The 21,553-nt window shown below is 39.0% G+C and overlaps 3 protein-coding genes across 3 annotated transcripts in view; 1 reads left to right on the top strand and 2 right to left on the bottom strand.

Moving 5' to 3' along the window:
- The window catches only part of LOC135085439 (leishmanolysin-like peptidase), a 96,653-nt gene that overhangs the window by 55,680 nt on the left and 19,420 nt on the right, over nucleotides 1-21,553 (top strand). Inside the window, exons 5-7 of the mRNA XM_063980236.1 lie at nucleotides 9,269-9,380; nucleotides 18,340-18,472; nucleotides 20,132-20,273. Coding sequence (XP_063836306.1) covers nucleotides 9,269-9,380; nucleotides 18,340-18,472; nucleotides 20,132-20,273 — 387 coding nt within the window. The remainder of the gene's footprint in view (nucleotides 1-9,268; nucleotides 9,381-18,339; nucleotides 18,473-20,131; nucleotides 20,274-21,553) is intronic.
- On the bottom strand, nucleotides 891-8,094 carry LOC135085494 (uncharacterized). The gene is made up of 7 exons (XM_063980286.1): nucleotides 7,922-8,094; nucleotides 5,006-5,194; nucleotides 4,143-4,304; nucleotides 3,248-3,395; nucleotides 2,591-2,866; nucleotides 1,901-2,018; nucleotides 891-1,106 (listed from the first exon to the last, which is right to left on the bottom strand). Exons 2-7 carry the CDS (start codon nucleotides 5,192-5,194, stop codon nucleotides 974-976), a joined length of 1,026 nt encoding a protein of 341 aa, XP_063836356.1. The 5' UTR covers nucleotides 7,922-8,094; the 3' UTR covers nucleotides 891-973.
- LOC135085385 (uncharacterized) lies at nucleotides 10,690-18,039 on the bottom strand. The gene is made up of 2 exons (XM_063980171.1): nucleotides 17,989-18,039; nucleotides 10,690-11,841 (listed from the first exon to the last, which is right to left on the bottom strand). Exons 1-2 carry the CDS (start codon nucleotides 18,020-18,022, stop codon nucleotides 10,793-10,795), a joined length of 1,083 nt encoding a protein of 360 aa, XP_063836241.1. The 5' UTR covers nucleotides 18,023-18,039; the 3' UTR covers nucleotides 10,690-10,792.

Raw genomic sequence — 21,553 nt, forward strand, 5'->3', positions numbered from 1 at the left:
GGGAGGCCTGATGTTCGCGTATTTGTTCCTTAGTCGCTTACGACATCCACGGGAAGAGTGGGGTTAGACCCTATGATCAATAGCGTTGATTAAAGGATAACTTAGTTGAATAAAATAACAAGAATGTTCATTGGAATTCGAACGTTAAGAAGAGAAATAAAAAAAAGTTTTTTTTTTTAATTAATTGTATAATACAATGACAATAAACTTATTTTATACACATTCACGCTTAAATTTTAAATATTACAATGTTTGCTTTCGATACTTATATTAATAAACATTCACGAATTTATTTATTTACCAACAACTTTATTATAATTACAAATTACACAGATAGAGTCAAAACTTCGTTAAATAAGGTTCATGTATTTACCTGTATTAAAATTAATTCTTAATTAATAATAATACATAAAAGACATAAATATTACAAACATGTAAGTAATTACAATTATTCTGCCCTTCAAACTGTAGTAAAAGATATAATAAGGCCCGAATGAATTCTAAAAAATAATCACCATAATCATTTCAGCCATAGGGCTCCATTTCCTAATCTAAAAAAACATACAAATTATTCTATTCTTTTTAATTGACATTTACACGTTCCAAAAACTTATAAAATAATAATGTTTTGTTACAATATTATGGGCCAGCGTTAAGAAGAAAAAAGTAACACAAAAAACATCCACTTTTGTCAGCCCGTTTTTCAATTAAAAGCATAAGTTTAATATAATATTTGTTGAAAAATGATATATTTTATGACAAATACGTAAGACATTATTAATTATGTTTTAGCCTGATGTGGTTTTAGCTAAATAATAGTCAGTAAACGATCATAATTAGTCTCAAATTATAATATTAAATTGTCTTAAACCACTCTATCACAATGCCACAAATACGCTGGTAGCGCCTCTACCGGCAGAATCAGAAAACTTTTTATTTTTCCCGCGCTGTCAATTTGACAGACGCCATGACATCAGTCGTTGTACGTTAATCCTTTGCACAGGAAGGGTATTTCGTACGCCACCAGTTTGTTGCAGAATTTGCAGTAATGGTTTCTATATCGGAAATAATCGAAGCAGTACAGGAGAATCAGCAAAGGGAACAGTCTGAAAAAGAAAAAATTACAATGAAGATCTATTTTTTTTACATCAAACGTTTCATCAAACTTTGCTAGCGACTGCGTAAAAAATTACATTAAATGTATGAGGGATTGTACAGCGTCCCAAGCGGATACTTTCAAGATTTTTTTGACGCACTCACTAGCGACGACGCCGTTCAATCAATACAAACGGTCTCTTGGGTATCTTAACACTCAAATAAACGTGTTTTTTTCTGTCTCTTCAAATATTTTTATGAAATTTTTACCGAAGTAAGATCTATCAGCATTAATCAATAGTACCTAATAGCAAATGTAAAGTAAACAGACATTATGTGTTCTGCCGTTTTTAGGGCAGTTTTTAAATTGAGCTCTTTGCCTTTACATCGCTGCGGCACATATCACTAACGAAGAAACTCTGTCTAAAGGTCATAGCACACTTATCAGCCCGGAAAGGGATTAACACCGTATCGCCTTTCGCCGCACTGTAAGCCGCGGTGCGAGGCGTTTACGTTATGGTACGGATGTGTACGTTGCAGTACGGAGTTTCGTACAAAGATTACTGACACAGTTACGATCCGTTTCTGGAATGATAAGTGCGCTTTGTCCTTTATACTATTTGCTCACTATATTCAGAGGGCTTAGTGCCGCGCGCCCGCAGTGAGTGTGCGAGCGCGACAGCAACATAATTACGTGCGAGCGACAAGGATGGGCAGCTTGGGGTCATTGGACGGGATTCTACGTGCTCACGGACCAGGCTTTACCTATCCTTTCTCATTAGAAGCGATGCAATATTGAACTTACGCGAACAAAATTAACGTAAGTGCCAGCATATGAGTAGCGAAGCCGACCTGCATGATGCTGAAGCTTGGAGCAGTGACGTCACAGTGCTTGCAGTAAATCATAGTAGGATTTTTCGTCTCTGAAATCCGAAATTAAATCATGTCAACACTAAATACTTATAGTCCGGTCGCTGAGCACGTTGAATTTCGTCCAATGACTCCAAGCTACCCATCCTTATCGTTTGCGCGTAATTATATTGCTGCCGCGACTGTGCGACGGGCGGCCGCAGTGAGTGTGCGAGCGCGAAAGCAACATAATTACGCGCGAGCGATAAGGATGGGTAGCTTGGTGTCATTGGACAAAATTCTACGTGCTCGGCGACCAGGCTTTAGATGAACATTGTACATTTCAAGAAATACCCCTACAACCCTTTGAGAGACAGTCATCACTCATGATATCACATCACAGAACTGATTCCATCTCTCGTTCCCACCTCTGCAACTCCTGTGTAGCCAGCAGGCTTACCCAATTGCATTTTTAAGATCGCTGAAATCACCTATCTATTAATTTAAGTCCTCCGCCTGGACATGAGCTCCCCCGGCCTACATGGAAATCTTTAAATACATAGACTTCGGACGCAGGTCGGCCGTAGTAAGGACAATCTGTTCAGGTTATAATGATAAAAATAAATATTCTTTAAATCTCACTTACCTTGTGCAAGAGGCACAATCACTTGAGTCCTTGGCTGTTCCGGGGCCTCCTCTGCCGTTGAAACTGGACTACTAGTTGGAGGCGTCTGGGCAGCAGCAGTAGGTGTCGAAGCAGACAGTGTATCAATCTCCGTATACGCTGGAGGAGGATTCGGAAACTCCCGGACTTCAGGCCTTGCTTGTCCGTAGAGTGAGTCAGTCTGGTACCTCCCGTATATGCCTACTTCTTTGGCCATGATGGCCGGCGCTCCTGGAGTGTTTCCTTGTGAGGAAAAGCCTGGAACGTTTAAAGATAAATTAACCGTGGACATTATACATCGCTATCTAGGCACTAACTAAGCAAAGTAATGGGTACCAAGACGGCTTCTAGCAGGTATAGGGACTTTTAGTCCCTTGATTCGGATTTGAAATGAAATAACAATTCTAATCAACAGTGGCTTAGCGTGCCTTGCCTACCCCTTATCATTGCTTGGGGATCCTTTCGTTCAAATAAATATATAATGTTTGTCTCTGTATCCAGGGGCCCCGTATCATTGATACAGCTGATACGGCGGTAACCGATCTACTTATCAACAAAGAGTTGAAACCTTGGTTAATTACTTAACTACCTAGTTAGTAAATAAAAATACTTTGTTGTCGTTTCGTTTAGTGTACCTACCACTCTCAGGAGAGCCAAGGCTCAAAGTAATAGGTGGTGCTCTCCTAACAGGCCTGCTGGTGCTTCCACTAGAAGTGCTACTGGAGCTGCTGCCAGGCTCTGGCACTGTCACCACCTGATCCTTGAACTGGTCGTAGAAGATGGTTTGCTGGAACGAAATAAAAATCCATTGGAGCTTGTGTCTCTTACACCAATTTTCGAAAGGACTACAACGCTAGTTTGAATCCCGGTAAATAAATGTATGATGAGCGAATGAAATGTTTGTGCGTTTAATAAACCATAGTCAATTTATTATTGAAATTAGTCACTGTCGAGTGACAGGTCCTTATAATCGCTGGTGGCAGGGGCAGCCACTGAATGCAAAGTCATTCTATTGTATTAGCGCTTCTGTTATAACCACTAAAGTAGCTTAGCGAGTGACATGACTTTACGCCTTTAAAATAGTGAAGTGAAGAACCGACAACCGATGTGAAGAAATCTTCTTGTTGCTGTTTTTAAAGTCATCATCATTTCATAAAATGCCCAGGGTCCCTAGTAAATTTAAGACAGCGGATGGATCACCAAGTTTGACACATATTTTACCCTCTATAGTCTGGTCCGCGAGCACGTAGAATTTTGTCCGATGACCCCAAGCTACCCATCCTTATCGCTCGCGCGTAATTATGTTGCTGTCGCGCTCGCACACTCACTGCGGGCGCCCGTCGCACAGTCGCGACAGCAATATAATTACGCGCGAGCGATAAGGATGGGTAGATTGGGGTCATTGGACAAAATTCTACGTGCTCACGGACCGGGCTTTAGACTAGATAGAAGAAGAAGGCTTTTATGTGATTTTTAACATCCCATTAAGGAACAAGCTACTGCAGATTACCAGATAGTACTTAATCATAATTACCTGCACAAAAGATTCTTCCACCGGTGGCCTTCTCTGTTCAGCCACCTGACTCCCGCTGCTCTCAGGAACATCAATGTAGACCACCGGATTCGCGTCATAGTCTACCTTTGCCAGTTCCTCTGTGGTAGGTTCTGGTGTCTCCTCTCCCTCGACTGTGTTTGTCTGTGGAAACAAATGAGTAAATATTTGATTAGAAAGTTCTTGAAGATGATGAGCGAGCACTCATTTTGAGGTCTGCCTCTCTTCGATTCTTTCAATCGATTTCTTTCTGATGAGTTTATCTTTTTCGATTGAACTACTTCAAAAACTTTGTTGGTTAGAGAAAAAGGATGAAGTTCTATTTAAGGGTCTTCCTAGGAATAACTACCAAGCATTGCGCCAAACAAAATCTAAAATAACCCTCCTTCTGGCGCAGTTGGGTAAGTAACTAATTTTCAGGGCTAGAATTAAGTATTTAATTAGAAGAATTCCGTCTTAGAATTATTTGTTGTAATGATCGACTACCCAATTTTTGTAATCTATCATTGTGAGCATTAAGCTCATTTTTCCAAGAATTAAAACCAGTCCTTAAGACCAGCGGTCGGCAACACGCGGCTCGGGAATGTTTAATAGCATTTTTATTTTTCTAAGGGATCCAATCATACGTGGGCTTTTAGGTTTAATATCACAAGTGCGGCCCACCTTTAATGTCCACCTTGTAAAGTCTGGTCACCGAGCACGTAGAATTTCGTCCAATGACCCCAAACTACCTATCCTTATCGCTCGCGTGATTATATTGCTGTCGCGGCTGTGCGACGGGCGACAGCACTGACTGTGCGAGCCTGCCAAAAGGTAGACGACTGCTGGAAAAGACCATAACTTACCTGTCCACTCCCATCGCTCCCTCCAGGCTGTGTCTCTCCCCCGGACAGGACATCAGCTCTCCTTGGCAGCTTGTTCCACCGAGCTGACGTCTCTGCATCAATGGTGGGCACATCGTTCACCACGGAGTTCAGGTACGGAAAGCCATGGTAAGGCCGGTCTGAGGATGAGCCAGCTCCGTATGTGTACATCTGGAATGTTGTCACAACATGGGTCAAAAGACACAGATCACAGAAACTAAAGGGAGATGTGAAAAGGGGGCGGGGCAGGTGTCGCAGCAATATGCCCAAAAACAGAACACATTGCTCGTGACAGCAATGATGACAGCAGCGATTAAAGATTATTTGAACGTTAAGTAGGTACTGGTACCGCAGTGGATAATGAGATGATTTTCATTACTTTGTGTGTGTGAATTTCAAATGCGACACTGAGTTTCGAACTCAGCGCATTAGTTGGCATCTCTATATCTCTATTATACAATGAGTATTAAGGGCGAAGCACACTTATCTCGAATATGGAAAGGGATCACATCGTATCGCCTTTCGCCGCGCGGTCAACCGAGGCGAGGCGTTTACGTTACGGTGCGGATAAGTTTGCTTTGCAGTACTGAGTTTCATACAAAGAATACTGTGGGATTAGTGTTAGTTTGCATCAAACGTCTTCACTAATGACTGCGTAAAAAAAATGACAATAAATGTATGATGGATTGTACAGCGACCCTAGCGGATATTTTCAAGAACTAAAATCTTCATAGATTTTTTAAACGCGCTCACTGTGACGACGTTTGATGTAAACTCAAACTAAGCCCTCTGACCGCCTCGAGTTGATCAAATCAAATTAAAAACGTTTATTTGTGGAACGTATTTGATTTGATACGATTACGATCCCTTTCCGGGTTGATAAGTGTGTTACGTCCTTAATCTGACGTGCGACGCCCGTGTTACAAAATGATCTTTAAAAATAATAGGTATACTTAAGTAGTGTAGGTAGTTCTTCGATGTACTAAGACAGAGATCTATGTCGTAGAAAAAACTCAAGTAGGTAGTCTAAACAAACTGATATAGATCGTTTCATCCACGATTCTTCCGCTAATGTTTTTGAGTGTTATCGGTACACGCTAAATGATCCATGAGTGCACACGCACACTATAATAATGCCGCTCGGATTGCTCGGATCAAACTCCCCGCACCCCACGCGACCGAGACCAAAAATTGGTGGGGCGCGTCTTCGTGGATGAAACGAACTATAACGAATAGGTACTCAAATTAATTTATTTCAATTCTCAGAAAATTTCAAATTAAACGTTTAATAACACTCGGAATATTAAGCAAGTCGTCTTTGAGATATCAAATCAAATATATTATTTAGGCTACAATATTATACTATTTGTGGAAGGAAATCGTAATTACAGTTAAACGTAGAGTAGAAACTAAGTAAATAATATCATAAGTAGTATTAATTATTATGAAAAACATCAGCCAAAAATGTATAACGTAGGTAGTATACGGGACTAAGTATTCCCACCTTTCGTTCCCACTGCTGCAACTCCTGTGTAGCCAGGATCTACAGCTTGACCGCCAATAAAAACCCAACCAGTGGAGGTCATGTTTGTCCCGGGGGAAAGTTAAACTGTCATTGGACCCGCAACGAAATTAATCAGAAGAATGATAATGTGGGATTCTAATGGGGAAAGAATTGTTCAAATCGGTCCAGTATTTTCGAGTATTCAATACAAACAATCAAATTCCTCTTTATAATATTGTAGACTATATTTTATCAATAGCTCAATGCATTAGGGAAGAAGGTATAATATGTCAAAAATTCCACTTATTCGTATAGATTCCGCGAAATGATAATCGCAATTTAGATATTTTGTTTGGCACTTCTAGATCCGATAGTGTATCTTTTTCATTGACCAAAGATAAGAAAGAGAGGTCATATCTAAGTGTATTAGTTCAATAACTATCCATCTTCTGCTTTCGACAGTCAAAATAGAACACACCCACTCTTCCCGAGGATGTCGTAAGCGACTAAGGGACAAATATGCGAACATCAGGCCTCCCCAACCCGTCTGGCCAGCGTGGGGAGTGTAGGACAAATCCTCCATTTGCCTCTGGTAAATTGGAGAGTCACGCTCCTGCCGTGGAGACTTGATGACGATGATAAAAGTTATTAAATGTTCCCCATGTGTCAAATTAAGTAGTTGTGCTATGAAACGGAGTAAAAGACATCAAAATTCGCTCTTGAGGTTTGTTAAAAATACATTTTTTGATAATGAGTTTGTACTGGTCCTAAAATTACTTATCCTTATTTCTGACAGTAAATGTGTAAAGTAGCACGTTTCAGAGGTGTTTCAGAGTGTGGAAACATTGAATTTTCAGATAGATCCAGTTTATTCTGTAACCTATTATTGGTATCATTTGAAAGAGCTTATGAAGTACTTTCAGGATCAGTAACCAGTTTTTCAATATCTTGTATAGATTATAAATAATCGAGTGAGATCACTTAACGTTTCCACCCTGTATAGTACTGTCATTCCTTCCTTCAGTAATGTCATCTAAATCTCTAGCATTGTCGCACTATATCTATCATTCCTTCATTCCAACCGCCACTTAAGAAAAAGATAATTTAGTATACCTATACCTACTATATGACCGTCAGTACGCATCTATGTATCAGCGTACTCAAATAGTAATAGCACCCAAAGTAGCCAAAAAGTTCGCACCGTGTTGTCAACTTTTTTTCCACTTTGGGTGTCACAAACTATTTGACACTGACTACTATGAGAATAGTAATGATGATGATGATGATGATGAGATTGAGAGAATGTGGTATTTACAAAATATTTAAGCATCGAATTTTGTTCTAGATGTTACCTAGCGTCATTTATGTATAAACCATATTAATCGATCACTTACATTTTAACAGCTGCACACTATTCCAACACAAACACTTGAATTTCACACTTTCATAATAAAAAAATAGAAATTAACATAAATATGCTGACTACATCATGCCGTATGTAAAGTAATATAAGGCAGATATTCACATATCTGCCTCTGAGATATCAGGCAGATAAGATAATAATATCATTTGGATATGGCTGTGTATGTGATGGACGAATAGACTTACGACTATTTGATAAAACGTAACTACGTCAGTGTTGTGTTGGATGTTGTCGAAAAAAATATACATATATCGATAAAGGAGATGGACAACAGTTCATGAGATAAGCTTTAACCAGTGGCGGATTTACAGTTTTGCCGCCCGTAGGCTAGGGTGAGGTTGGATCTTTATTTAACTTTTATCTTCTGAAATCGAGTAAGCGTCATCTGAAATCTGCCGCCCCTAGGACGCTGCCGCCCCTAGGCCGCGGCCTTGACAGATCCAGGAATGGCTTCAACCATACATGGCGTGACCTGTCATTGGTCTATGATCGCGCCGCGGCGATGGTGATATGCACGCGTTGGTGTTGTTAAAGCATTACAGTTCGTTAACGAACGTGCAACGTGGGCATATAAACAGGTCCCATTTCACCCTTGTCGGTATAAAACCATAATATAAAAGTGGACGAAATATTTGAATTTGAAACTATTATCGATAGAGTTCTTTCTTTTCTAAAATTGACTTTTAGACCAACTTTCCTGCGATATTTCTCAGCACTTTCCTAAATTATTGTCCCGAAACAGTGATAGGAATGTTACAAAATGTATGCTGGCTGGGACGCATACCTAATAGAGCTCAAAAACGTCAATTTTTATTGATATTTTTGCATGTTTTACGAAACAAGAAGTAGACTCGATAGATATACATTTATGCAATTGATAACACTATCCTTTAGTTATCTATAAATCGAACTATCGATATTCCAGCAACACTAGCACCTACGTATGTTACAGCGAATGTCATGGACAAAACATAGAGGAAATGGTAATTAGGTATCGTGTAACTTTGTACACGTTCAGTTCAGCCATTAAAATATCTTTAAACGTGTTACTTAACGCGCATTAGGTACCTAAATGTGTCTTTAGCAATTTCAAACTTTGTCACGTTAGGATGCGCGACTAACACGTATTCACAAAAGTAACGATGCTTGCTTAAGTGAAGCAGCAAATCGAACGCACATGAAGAACATAGGCCTCCCCAATGCTTTCCATGTTGCCCGGTTGGTAGCGGCCTGCGTCCGCGCTTTCCTACTACCTTTATGATGTCTTGGGGTTTTTTTTATACATAAAGCATTTATATTATGTTCTTATCTTTTTCAGAAAATGCCCCACTCGTCAAGTGTTCGTGCGTGGGGGCCGCTCGCACTGCATCGATGCGTGCAACGCCGAGACCATGTGTGGGGAAGTGAGGGTGCCTGAGCATCATTTGAATGTAAGTAGGAAATTACTTATATTCCTTGAAAAAAAAAAGACGAATAAAAGATGGTATCGACGAATAAGACATTATCCCAATGGTACCACGTCGGACTATAGTCTGGTCTGCGAGCACGTAGAATTTTGTCCAATGACCCCAGGCTACCCTATACTTATCGCTCGCGCGTAATTATATTGCTGTCGCGCTCGCACATACCCGTCGCACAGTCGCGACAAATTCTACGTGCTCACAGACCGGGCTTTAGCCGCATCGATATTCGAGACCCGAGGAAGTCTGAAGCAGATCGCTTCCTTGCGATAAGACCGTCTACTAGATTCTCGGTTTCTTTTATCTGGATTTCTTTCTTTTGTTATTAATTGACAAATAAAAGAAACACAATTCAACTCGACGGCGAAACAAATGGCACGACGTAGTGATGAGGTCTCTTCGAAATAACCAGGTACTTGAAGAATACTTCCATAGTTCTCTTGATAATGTTGATATATTTTTGGACTACCGAATTTTTGGAATACATTTACATCTGAATTTAGTAAAAACAACAAAAAGCAACCTGAATTTTATTTATGATCTTGTTTTAAGCAAACATTTTACCGGTAACAGAGTTTTAGATACTCTTCCTAAACTAGTTTGTTGAACAGATTGTAGAAATATTATCTTGGGACCACGCACTTCGAAAACTAAGTTTATGCATGGGAAATTAGGTAGGTGCCTACTTGGTGCCGAGCGGCATATTAATCGAATAGTAGAGTAACGCCCGTATTCACAAACATTACTATGAGGTCTCACAGTGCGCGTGGACGCACAGGGTGACACACGAACCAATCACAGAGCTCTGTTCAACGCTGTACGTTCGGATTGCTGCTTCACTTAAGCAAGCATCGTTTGGGAATAAGGGCGTAATTCGTTAAGTACAAACGTATTTTCTAGAATATGAAATTCTCGTGTTACTGTTTGTAAAACACCTCCGAAACGGCTTGACTGATTCTTATGAAATTTTGTGACATAAGCCTGGGAAAAAACTAAAGGACGTAGCACACTTATCAACCCGGAAAGGGATCGTAACCGTATCAACTCGAGGCGGTCAGTATTCTTTGTATGAAACTCCATACTGCAACGCACACTATCCGCACCGTAACGTAAACGCCTCGCCTCGCGGTTGGCAATGTGCGAAAGGCGATGACAGTTCGCGTAAGGTACGGTGTTGATCCCTTCCCGAGTTGATAAGTCTGCTAAGACCTTTAAACTTAACCCTAAGAATAAGGGGTTTTCACACATACTTACAAATGATAGAGAGATAAATTAAGAATTGAGAGTGATAGCATAGTTTATTTATTTAATACATCAATCGTGATAAAGTTTGCTATGTAATTGTATTTGTTAATTTCTCTGCTGAATCGACTTTATAACCTTTAGAACCAAGCTTTTCTCTTCTGTTCTTTGCCTTTTCCTGTACCTAGTACTTCTTTCTCCCACCACTGCGACTGTGCAGGTACTTTTGGCAGTACCACCGGTCCACTCGTCGCTACGAATTCAGATTTAGGATAGTTCTTGTTGTCGTACTGATCAAAATCATTCTTCTCTTTCTCTGTTGTCATTTCTCTCCCACTCCTCCCAATGTTAAAACCTTCGTACTTTAATGTAGTAGTTTTTGAAAGGTTTGCTGACGTGTCATAAAAATTCTTTGTTAAATCATCATTTGAGTTAGTTTCATTAATTTCTTCGGAAGCTAATTGTGAAAGTTTATGTCGACCAGGGTTAGGGTTTTCATCAAATTCAAATTTCTCTGCGTATCCTATAGTCGAATCAGGGATGTTATTAACCAACTGTGCTGCCTTTTCTGGTTTTCTTTTGGGTTTTCGACGGTGCTTAGTGGGTTTAATAGTAGCTTCCACATTTTCTGATATTGGTGCAGGATCTATATCAATAGACATTTCTGGATGATCTTCTTCTTTTTTCTCTGGCTCTGTAGTGACATCTCTATTATTGTTCTCATCTAGAACATTTCCTGATAGCCGATGTTTACTTGGTTTATTCCAGCTATTGTGGCTATGTTTTATTATGCCCTGTCTACTTTTGGTTTGTTTTGTCCTCTTATTATGGTTTATATAGTTAGGCCAACGACTTCTTTCTGTGGTCATTCTTTCATGTTTCGTGGTCTGCGTTCTGCTCGGTGGTGACTTTTTCGCTTCTTCCTTATTTGGAGATCTTGGCTTTGCTTTATTGCTTCTGTATAAATCTTCGCTGGATATTTCGTGATAAAGATTGGCGTTTTCTTCGTTCTCCTCTGAAACGTTTGCAGTGTTACCAGAGGTACTTGTGACTTTTGCTATAAAATCAGCTATCTGCTCAGCCAAAGATTCAGAGACGAATTTTTTCGCTAGTTTTCTAACGTCTTCCATGTTGGCTGTTAACAGCACGAATGATTGTGATAGATTTATTAGTACTATCACTTGCAAACCTGAAATATAAGGGTTATTTAATTAAATTATGAAGCAGAATAAAGTTTGTGAGGATGGAAGGATGTTTGTTGTGGCTCTTTCACGCTCAAACCACTAAACTAATTTAGATGAATATTAGTATAGAGATTGCTTGAGAACCGGGGAAAACATAGGATAGTTATTACAAAAACATTGGACTTGGACAAATTTCACGCGGGTGAAGCCTCGGGCAAAATCTAGTGTTGAATAAAACGGACCATTATTTTATCACATATTATTAGTAAGAGCAATAAGAATCAGAAATGAATCTTATTGCCCTTACTTACTTTACACACTTGTTGAACTCTGTTTTAACTTGACATTTCCATACTAAACGCCACTTTAAAACCACTGTTCAACGTGCGTGTGGATTTTATTAGTAAGGACATAAGAAACTGGACCACTAGTCCACTACACTACTACATTAAGAACGAACTTGAATCGTCAGCAAAATGTCATCAAATCTTCAACCAGATATTCGCATTCTTAAAGAGGTACCCCATTAAATTCACCCTTTGTTGTTTTGCCGTCGCCATGGTCACCGCCTTAAGGCATCGAAGGGCAGGGGAGGGTAAAATAATATTTTTGAGCTGACCCATTTCAAAACGGCTTTGGAGAACATCAGACATCTACTAATATAAAAAAGCTGAACAGTTTGTTTGTTTGAACGCGCTAATTTCAGGAACTACTGGTCCGATTTGAAATAAAAATTGTGTTGGATAACATTTATCGAGGAAGGCTTTAGGCTATATAACATCACCCTACAGCCAATAGGGGCGGAGCAGTAAAGAAATATGTTGCAAAAACGGGAATATTATTCAAACTATTTTCACGCGTAGTCGCGGGCACAGCTAGTTTGTTATAATATATCATCTATTACATGGGTGCTAGGGTTTACTTTGATGTGCTTGTCTGTATAAACAGGGTGAATGGACAGGTTGTCAGGTTGTGTTTATGTACAAACAAGAAGGTATTTTGACTTCGTTCCTCAAGTTAATGTTGATTTCGTTTCGGTTAGTGCTTATTCTAGCTGCTGTTTTAGGTTCCTATTTACACTCATGTCTATACAGGGTGGAATTTTGTAATGCCACCTGGAGGAAAAGTACTCTTAAAACTGTAGATAGAAAATTTTACTCAAAGAAAACATTCCTTTATTTTTGAAAAGAAATAGAACTGCATTTAAATTCACCACAATATCACATACAATTTTTTGTAAATAATTAAAATAATTACGCTAGACCTATAGAGCTTAAGACTCAATTGAAAGAACAGCGCTTATAGTAGGGAATTTAGTGCAATGATTTGTATGGAGACCCCTCCACTTTGGTATAGAAGGCTCATTTTTGCAACAGTGGTTCTTTGGGTGCTCCTGAGTGGATTTCCGTCGGTAGACATCGGGAGCCCCCCCTGTGGTAGCAGGGGGAGGGGGGGCAAGTTTCCTTCCGCCGCGCTTCACTTTAAGGCCCATATCTTCAAAACTATGGGTATTAGGGCAAGTTCGGTATCATTTTCGGATAATTAAAGGATGGCGAATTCATTTCTAAACCAAACTTTTTGCCTTTTCATACAAAAAAATAGAAATATTGAGTAAAATTCACAAAAACCAAAAAGTATTTTTTTAAATAAACGTCGTTTACTTTTAAACCACTGGAGATAATCTAATAAAAAAAATATGACCTGAAAGCTACATTTATCAGGATTATAAAAATATAACATTGTATGGTACTTTTTTCACAAAAAGTAGGTGAAAAAAATTTTTTCTTCAGGACACAGCGGGCGAATTTTATTGCGCATCGGAAAAAAATATTTATTTTATCCATGAATTCATACTATTTGGTTCAAAGGAAGCAAGGATTATTATTTTAGAATTTATTTAGAGTTGCTGGCACATCAATCTACCATAATTTGTATTTTTTCGTCAATTGATTTTGAACTCTATGTGTGAGACGTAAGGTTGAAAATAGCTTAAATACATTTTAATATTGAAAATATCATAAGAAGAAAGCACTAAATAAAGAACTTTAATTTGTCTAAACGTCTTAATGATTATTATTATTTTAATTAACACTTATTTCTACATAATATTGTACCAGTGATTTAACAGAAAGGTAAGTGTGAGGAAAATGAGGTTTCACAATCATAGTACGGGAGATATTTTTAGCACAAAGGTTACGGCTGTGACCGTTTTAGTTGTTTTTTTCAGTCAGCACCAGCTTCTGCACTACTTCTTGCACTTACATCACACCATTTCCAGGCAAGCCTCGGCAGCTACGGGCAAACCGGTCCATGTAGGGTCCATCTTGCTATCGACTCTGGTCCACCCCCAACCAGTCGGGTAAAGGGAAGACTCGAGTCGGTTGCTTGCACCTGATCCTATACGTGAATCCCTTGATATACTGCCAGTAGCCAAGGCTGATACAAAGCTGCTGCTGCTGTCTGGGTTATCTTATGTAGGGCCTAAGCTAAGCTAGGTCTAAGCGTAGTCGCCTCTGACCCTAGTTTCGCTAGACTGTCGGCTCTCCCCTTGCATTTGATCCGTGTATGTCCAGGTATCCCACATCAGGGACACTTTTATGCCTTCCGAGTTTGTTCATCTTTAAGATTGCATCTAGAATAATTCTAGACTCAACCTTCACTGAGGCGATGGCTTTTTGTTTGAGTGCTGCCTGGCTGTGGATCAGGATGTAAATATTGCGTTTTTTACACCCCTGTTCTTTAGTGCACACATATTATAGCGAAGAATTCAGCTTGAAACACTGTAGCAAACCTCTTTAAGCGTTCACTATGTTCGAAGTGTTTACAGTAGACGCCCGTTCCCGTTCCCAAGGCCATCTTTGCAGTGGCGGCGTAAGTCCTAAGGCACCCCCTGGTAACCCCCACGATTTTGGGGTTACCTACCGATTCCAAGATTGAAAGACCATGACATATCCTCTTTTCTAGTCGTCCCTTGTTCAAGATCTATCCACTTACTTAATAGATCAATCCAAGGGGTTCGCGTATAGGATTAGTTGCAAGCAACCGACTCAGTCTTCCCTTTACCCGACTGGTTGGGGGTGGACCAGAGCCGATAGCAAGATGGAGCCTACATGGACCGGTTTGCCCGTAGCTGCCGAGGCTTGCCAGGAAATGGTCAAAAAAGTCAAAGTCAAAATTTCTTTATTTGTTTGGACTAATAAATAGTTCTTACAAATCGTCATTTTGCTCTTAAGGAGCCTCTACATGTCTCATAATCTTTTTACCCTACCAGCGCTTCGAGACCAACATTTGGCAAGTGCTGAGAAGAAGCGCCGCAACAAACTCAGTCACCACTGTCTGCCGGTTAATATAAATAAATAGAAATAGTAGTAGGAGGTACATTCGATTCAGGAGCAGTTCACTGAATTTACCATGCATTCTTGTATGGTGTATCTTATAAGAATGGGTATACAAGAATGCGTGGTATATTAAACAAGGTAGTGTAGTGGTGAGATGTAAGTGCAAGAAGTAGTGCAGAAGCTGGTGCTGTCTGAAAAAAAAACAACTAAGAAGGTCACAGCCGTAACCTTTGTGCTAAAAATATCTCCCGTACTATGATTGTGAAACCTCATTTTCCATTACACTTACCTTTCCGTTAAATCACTGGTACAATAGTATGTAGAAATCTGGGGGCACGGCAGTGCCCCCGCCAAGTCGAGCGCGAAGCAAACACTGCCGTACCATCCTTTACTGGAACCATTTCGCCGCATTTTCAGGCCCCTATTTGAGAACCTCTGGATAAGACCACAACGCAGAAATTTTCGTCATCTAGTAAGCTATAATCACATACTTCAAATCCAAAATTTCAAGCCTGTAGGTCATTTAGTTCCGAAGTTAAGCGAAAGCAAAGTTTCGTATTTACGACACTCACTCACTGATAATCATCAAAATAGAACTAGTACTTCCCGTAAACTCAGAGAGCTGAAATTTGGTACAGAGTTAGGGTTTAATGGCCACATAAAGGGAAAACTATAAAAACTGGGAAAATCGAAGATCTGGAGTAACACCACATTCATAATCAATACTACTCCGGCACCGTGGTGTTCGCATGTATCGCTCACCACTAGATGGCGCTAGCACTAGCAAGCGGTGTCCAGATTTTTTTCCTTTCTAGAGTCCCCCGTCGATTAAGTTGAATGTTATGTAATTTGCATTTCGTTAAGTTCGTTTATTATATTATAAGGTTCGCTAAGGTTATGTTATTTAAATAATTGTTCATTCGTTGTTCGTTGTCCATTTTAAGGGTCGTTGAGTTTATTTGTGTTTAATATCGTAAAAAAATGTCGATAAAACGACGACGTTAAATAATTTTGCCACTTTCTACCAGGGTTCGAAAATATCCGATATTTATTATAAATATCAAAATATCGGATATTTATGATATATATCCGATATATATCAACTTTGATATATATCAATTTTGTATGAAAGCCATAGTATTATTTTATTGTATTATTCATGAATACTATTGCATATGTGTTACATAAACATGTTTTTAATGTTTTTAAAACTTAAAATCAGACAAATAAAGCAAAAACATAAAATATCTTTGAAATACGGCAAAATCACCTAAAAAAATAAAAATCTTATGTCAAAAAGTACAAATACAGTAAGAAATTTTAAAAGTTGATATATATCATCAAAACCGGCTTGATATATATCGGATATATATCCGATATATATCTTGATATATATCCTTTGATATATATCCTCGAACCCTGCTTTCTACAAAAAGAAGTGAAATCCCACCAAAAACATTCTGTAAAAAACTAGCCAAGTCTCGGTGGAGCTGCTTGTTTATCTCTAAAAAGTAATGAAATCTAGACAAAGTCGTGCCAAGTCTATGGTTCCTTACTGCGATTTCTTTATTATTATAGTTAATGTTGTGTGACTTGGCCGTTGAACAATCTTTATTAAGATAATTACATAAGTATTATTGAAATACGCAGCTTTATACCTACCTACAATTGACTGGTTATTGTTGAATCAACGTTTTCCAAGTGGCGCGGTAGGTAGCGGTTCTAGCGACCGATTGGTGCAATTGTGTCATGGAGCACCTCGTTTTGTACCCTTCAACGGCCAAGTCACACAACATTAACTATAATAATAAAGAAATCGCAGTAAGGAACCATAGACTTGGCACGACTTTGTCTAGATTTCATTACTTTTTAGAGATAAACAAGCAGCTCCACCGAGACTTGGCTAGTTTTTTACAGAATGTTTTTGGTGGGATAAAAGTGTTAATTAAAATAATAATAATCATTAAGACGTTTAGACAAATTAAAGTTCTTTATTTAGTGCTTTCTTCTTATGATATTTTCAATATTAAAATGTATTTAAGCTATTTTCAACCTTATGTGTCACGCATAGAGTTCAAAATCAATTGACGAAAAATTACAAATTATGGTAGATTGATGTGCCAGTAACTCTAAATAAATTATAAAATAATAATCCTTGCTTGCTTATGAACCAAATAGTATGAATTCATGGATAAAATAAATATTTTTTTCCGATGCGCAATAAAATTCGCCCGCTGTGTCCTGAAGAAAAAATTTTTTTCACCTACTTTTTGTGAAAAAAGTACCATACAATGTTATATTTTTATAATCCTGATAAATGTAGCTTTCAGGTCATATTTTTTTTATTAGATTATCTCCAGTGGTTTAAAAGTAAACGACGTTTATTTAAAAAAATACTTTTTGGTTTTTGTGAATTTTACTCAATATTTCTATTTTTTGTATGAAAAGGCAAAAAGTTTGTTCTAGAAATGAATTCGCCATCCTTTAATTATCCGAAAATGATACCACACTTGCCCTAATACCCATAATTTTGAAGATATATGCCTTAAAGTGAAGCGCGGCGGAAGGAAACTTGCCCCCCCTCCCCCTGCTACCACAGGGGGGGCTCCCGATGTCTAGCGACGGAAATCCACTCAGGAGCACCCAAAGAACCACTGTTGCAAAAATGAGCCTTCTATACCAAAGCGGAGGGGTTCTTGCACTAAATTCCCTACTATTAAGTCTACTAGAAAACAATAATCTAACTCTCAAAGAAAAGAAACAGAATTGTATAAAGATTTACGGGAAACAAAAGTTTAAAAAATGTCTTCTTACCCAGTATAATATGCATTTTGTATGAAATCGCCATGCTCGAAATAAAAGCACATAAAATGCATTGCAAAATAATCATTTATTTTTATCGTAGTTTTATTGTTTTGAATTTATTTCGTATCTAATATCTAGCTGTAGCCTGTGGCTTTGCACGCAGAGATTTATAATTATTGTTATTATCCTATATTATGTTTTTCTGATGTAAATTGATCAAAATTCTTTCAGTAGTGTTTGTATGAATGTTGTTTGTTACTTTTTTACAGGACAGGCCGAAATTCACGCGGGCAAAAATAAAAATGAAAAAAAGCAGCAAGAAAAAAACACTTTCATAAATACTTTTTTCCTCTCTTGCAGCCATGCTACGTGTGCAACAGTACCGGTCACAACTGCAGAGCCTTGCCCAGGACTCGACCCGTGATAGATGAGGATAGCACGGAGATCACCGGGAACGCACTTAACTTTGGCTTCGAATCCGTGACACCCCCAGGTAAGAAAGATATAGGTAGGATTAGTAAAGTCCGGTCACCGAGCAGATAGAATTTCGGACAATGACCCCAAGCTACCCATCCATATCGCTCACGCGTAATTAATATTGCTGTCGCGCTCGCACACTCACTGCGGCTGCCCGTCGCACAGTAAGCCGCGCAATATAATTACGCGCAAGCAATAAGGATGGGTAGCTTTGGGTCATTATACGAAATTCTATCTGCTCGGCGACCGGACTTTAGTGGTGTAACAAATGACAATATGAGGATAATTCAAACTTTCTAAGCCCGTCGAATGGACGACGCCGCGAGCCGACAGTCTGCTTGTGACCACGGCTGCAGCAGCCGAAACGTCAAGCCGTAAGAACATAACTCAGTCATAAATGGCGCGTTAAGGTCATAGCACACTTATCAACCCGGAAAAGGTTCAACACCGTATCGCTCGCGCGCTGTCAACCACGAGACAAGGCGTTTAACGTTAATGATAGATCGCCCGGAGTCCTGCCAGCAGGACTTAAAGTACTTCCGGTAGGACGCAAAATTAAAAGATCACAGTTTCGTAAGTATACATTGTACAAATTTCAAATTTACACGAAAAAATAGAGTGTTTCTCTCTCTTTCACCCAATAGTGCCCAAGATCGAAAAACGCGACTAACCGTTAGTCGGAGCCCGATGGCGCACGAGTATACACGGGGGCAGCGCGTTCGCGCTCGCGCGACACATTTTGACGCGCCGGGCGTGGAGTCGGCAACATTTTGGCGATAATATTATAATGAATGTGAAGTATTCCAGCCTAATCAAACATTTATAATTTATTTCTTGTTTTTGTTTTTAATTTGTAGTGTATTTGTAAGTGATAGGTGTAATTTCTAATACAAAGTGACGTACCAAAGTAATTAATTTAAAGTTCCTTATTATAGTTCCTATTAGTTAAGTTGAAAGAAGATAAACAAGTTTATAATATATTAAGAAAAGTAAAATACTGGTTAAACAAAATGATTCTACGACATGACTTTTTATTTAATAAACACTAACCAAGTGTTTACTACTTCTGGTGAGGATGAGTTCAAATTTGAAGGTCACCGTACTGCTGGAAGGACCAGCAAGCAAACACGTACAAATTGCGTACTGCGGGCAGGACTTGCGATAATCTTCTGGCAGGACGTTTAGAACAAAGGACCAGTCCTTCCAGAAGAGCCTTCCAGCAGGACAAAGCACCGGGCGATCTATCATTAAGGGGCGAATAATCGTTGCAGTATGGAGTTTCATACAAATAATTGTGACCGCCTCGAATTTATACGGTTACGATCCGTTTCCGGGTTTATAATGTGCTTCGTTTGGTGACTGAGTTTGTTGCGGCGCTTCTTCTCAGCACTTGCCAAATGTTTGTCTCGAAGCGCTGGTAGGGCAAAAAAAGAATGAGACATGTATAGGCTCCTTAAGAGCATTTGACGATTTGCAAGTACTAATTTAATTAGTCTAAACAAATAAGATAATTTTGATTTTGATTTTGAACATCAGGCCTCTCCAACCCGTCTGGCCAGCGTGGGGAATCTACGCCAAATCCACCATTTGCCTCTGGTAAATTAGAGTGTGTTGCTCTGCAGTGGAGACTAAATGACCTGATGATGATACTGAAGCCATTATTTTCGTATTTCAGAGCACACAGACGATGAAGAACCAACTGGAATACAAAATTCAGACTTCGTGTTATACGTCAGTGCAGTTGAGACAGCGCGTTGCAAAAGAGGGTTGACAGTTGCGTACGCGTCGCATTGTCAGCAGGAATCTGCATTAGATAGGTAAGTGTCAAATTAAATGTCATCATCATTATAGGTCGTTTCATCCACGAAGACGCGCCCCACCATTCTTCCGCTAATGTTTGAGTGTTATCGGTACACGCTAAATCATCCATGAGCACACGCACACAACAAAAATGACGCTCGGATTGCTCGGATCGAACTCCCCGCACCCCGCGCGACCGAGACCAAAAATTGGTGGGCCGCGTCTTCGTGGATGAAACGATCTATAATTCTGCACACCTTCGCTTTTTAGCAAACTAAATTACAGTTTAGCAGTTTGTCCACGTTTAACCAGTACAACGTGCAAGTTTGTTGGCATATGAAACAAACAAAACAGTGCTACCTAGATCACTTCAAGTTCTCTGAAGAAGTCCGCGTGATGTCTCAAAATAAAAATCAAATTAATGAAGAATTTTCTAGATTTCTAGCTTCTAGTTTTGGCACTAAATAGCCGTTTGTAGAGTAGAATAGAATTACTCCCTTCATAGATGTCATAAAAGATAATTATACACTTTAAAGTAGAAGATATGGAGAAATTTGCTAATATCAGGCCTTCCCAACCCGTCTGGCTAGCGTGGGGAATGTAGACCAAATCCTCCATTTTCTGGCAAATTACGCCAGTATTCACAAACGATGCTTGCTTAAGAGCGTTTACGCCGGCGCAAAAACAGTACTTTTTCAACCCGTTACAATCATTAACCAGTTACATTACAAATATGTTATAAGCATAAATAATTAGGCAATTTCTTCGTCTAAATAATTAGTTGAGAAAATATTTCGATTAGTATAGTATTTAAGAATTCTATCAAGATAAGTCCACACAGGTTTTCAAATTTCCACTTTAGCGTCAGTTTACAAGCTGATTTTTTTATGAAAATACTGTGAAAACGATATAACAAACATTTATATCCTATAGCATAGGTCCTTAGGCAAATGTTAGTTAAGAAAATTCTTAGATTTAAGCATTTTACAATAAGAAATCACAAATTCAAAGAACCTAAAATCAAAGTGATTTTTACACCTATCCCAACTAGCACAAAATAGCTGTAAAATAGCTGATAAATAGATTTTTCCGGTTCCTTAAGCTGGTTTAAGATGCTGTTTAAAGTGCTGGCTAAGCGCTTATGCAGCTGTTTTAAGTGTAAAAGAGGACCATATTAAACAGCTTTATTCCTTAGAAAGGCTGGTTAAAGTATTTATGAGAGTTGATTATTAGCTGTACTAAGGCTGGTTAATGGCTTATTATTAAGCTAAACGTTACGCTTGTGCCGCTGTACATC

The sequence above is a fragment of the Ostrinia nubilalis genome, chromosome 28, assembly GCF_963855985.1.
Source record: "Ostrinia nubilalis chromosome 28, ilOstNubi1.1, whole genome shotgun sequence".
Taxonomy (NCBI): domain Eukaryota; kingdom Metazoa; phylum Arthropoda; class Insecta; order Lepidoptera; family Crambidae; genus Ostrinia; species Ostrinia nubilalis.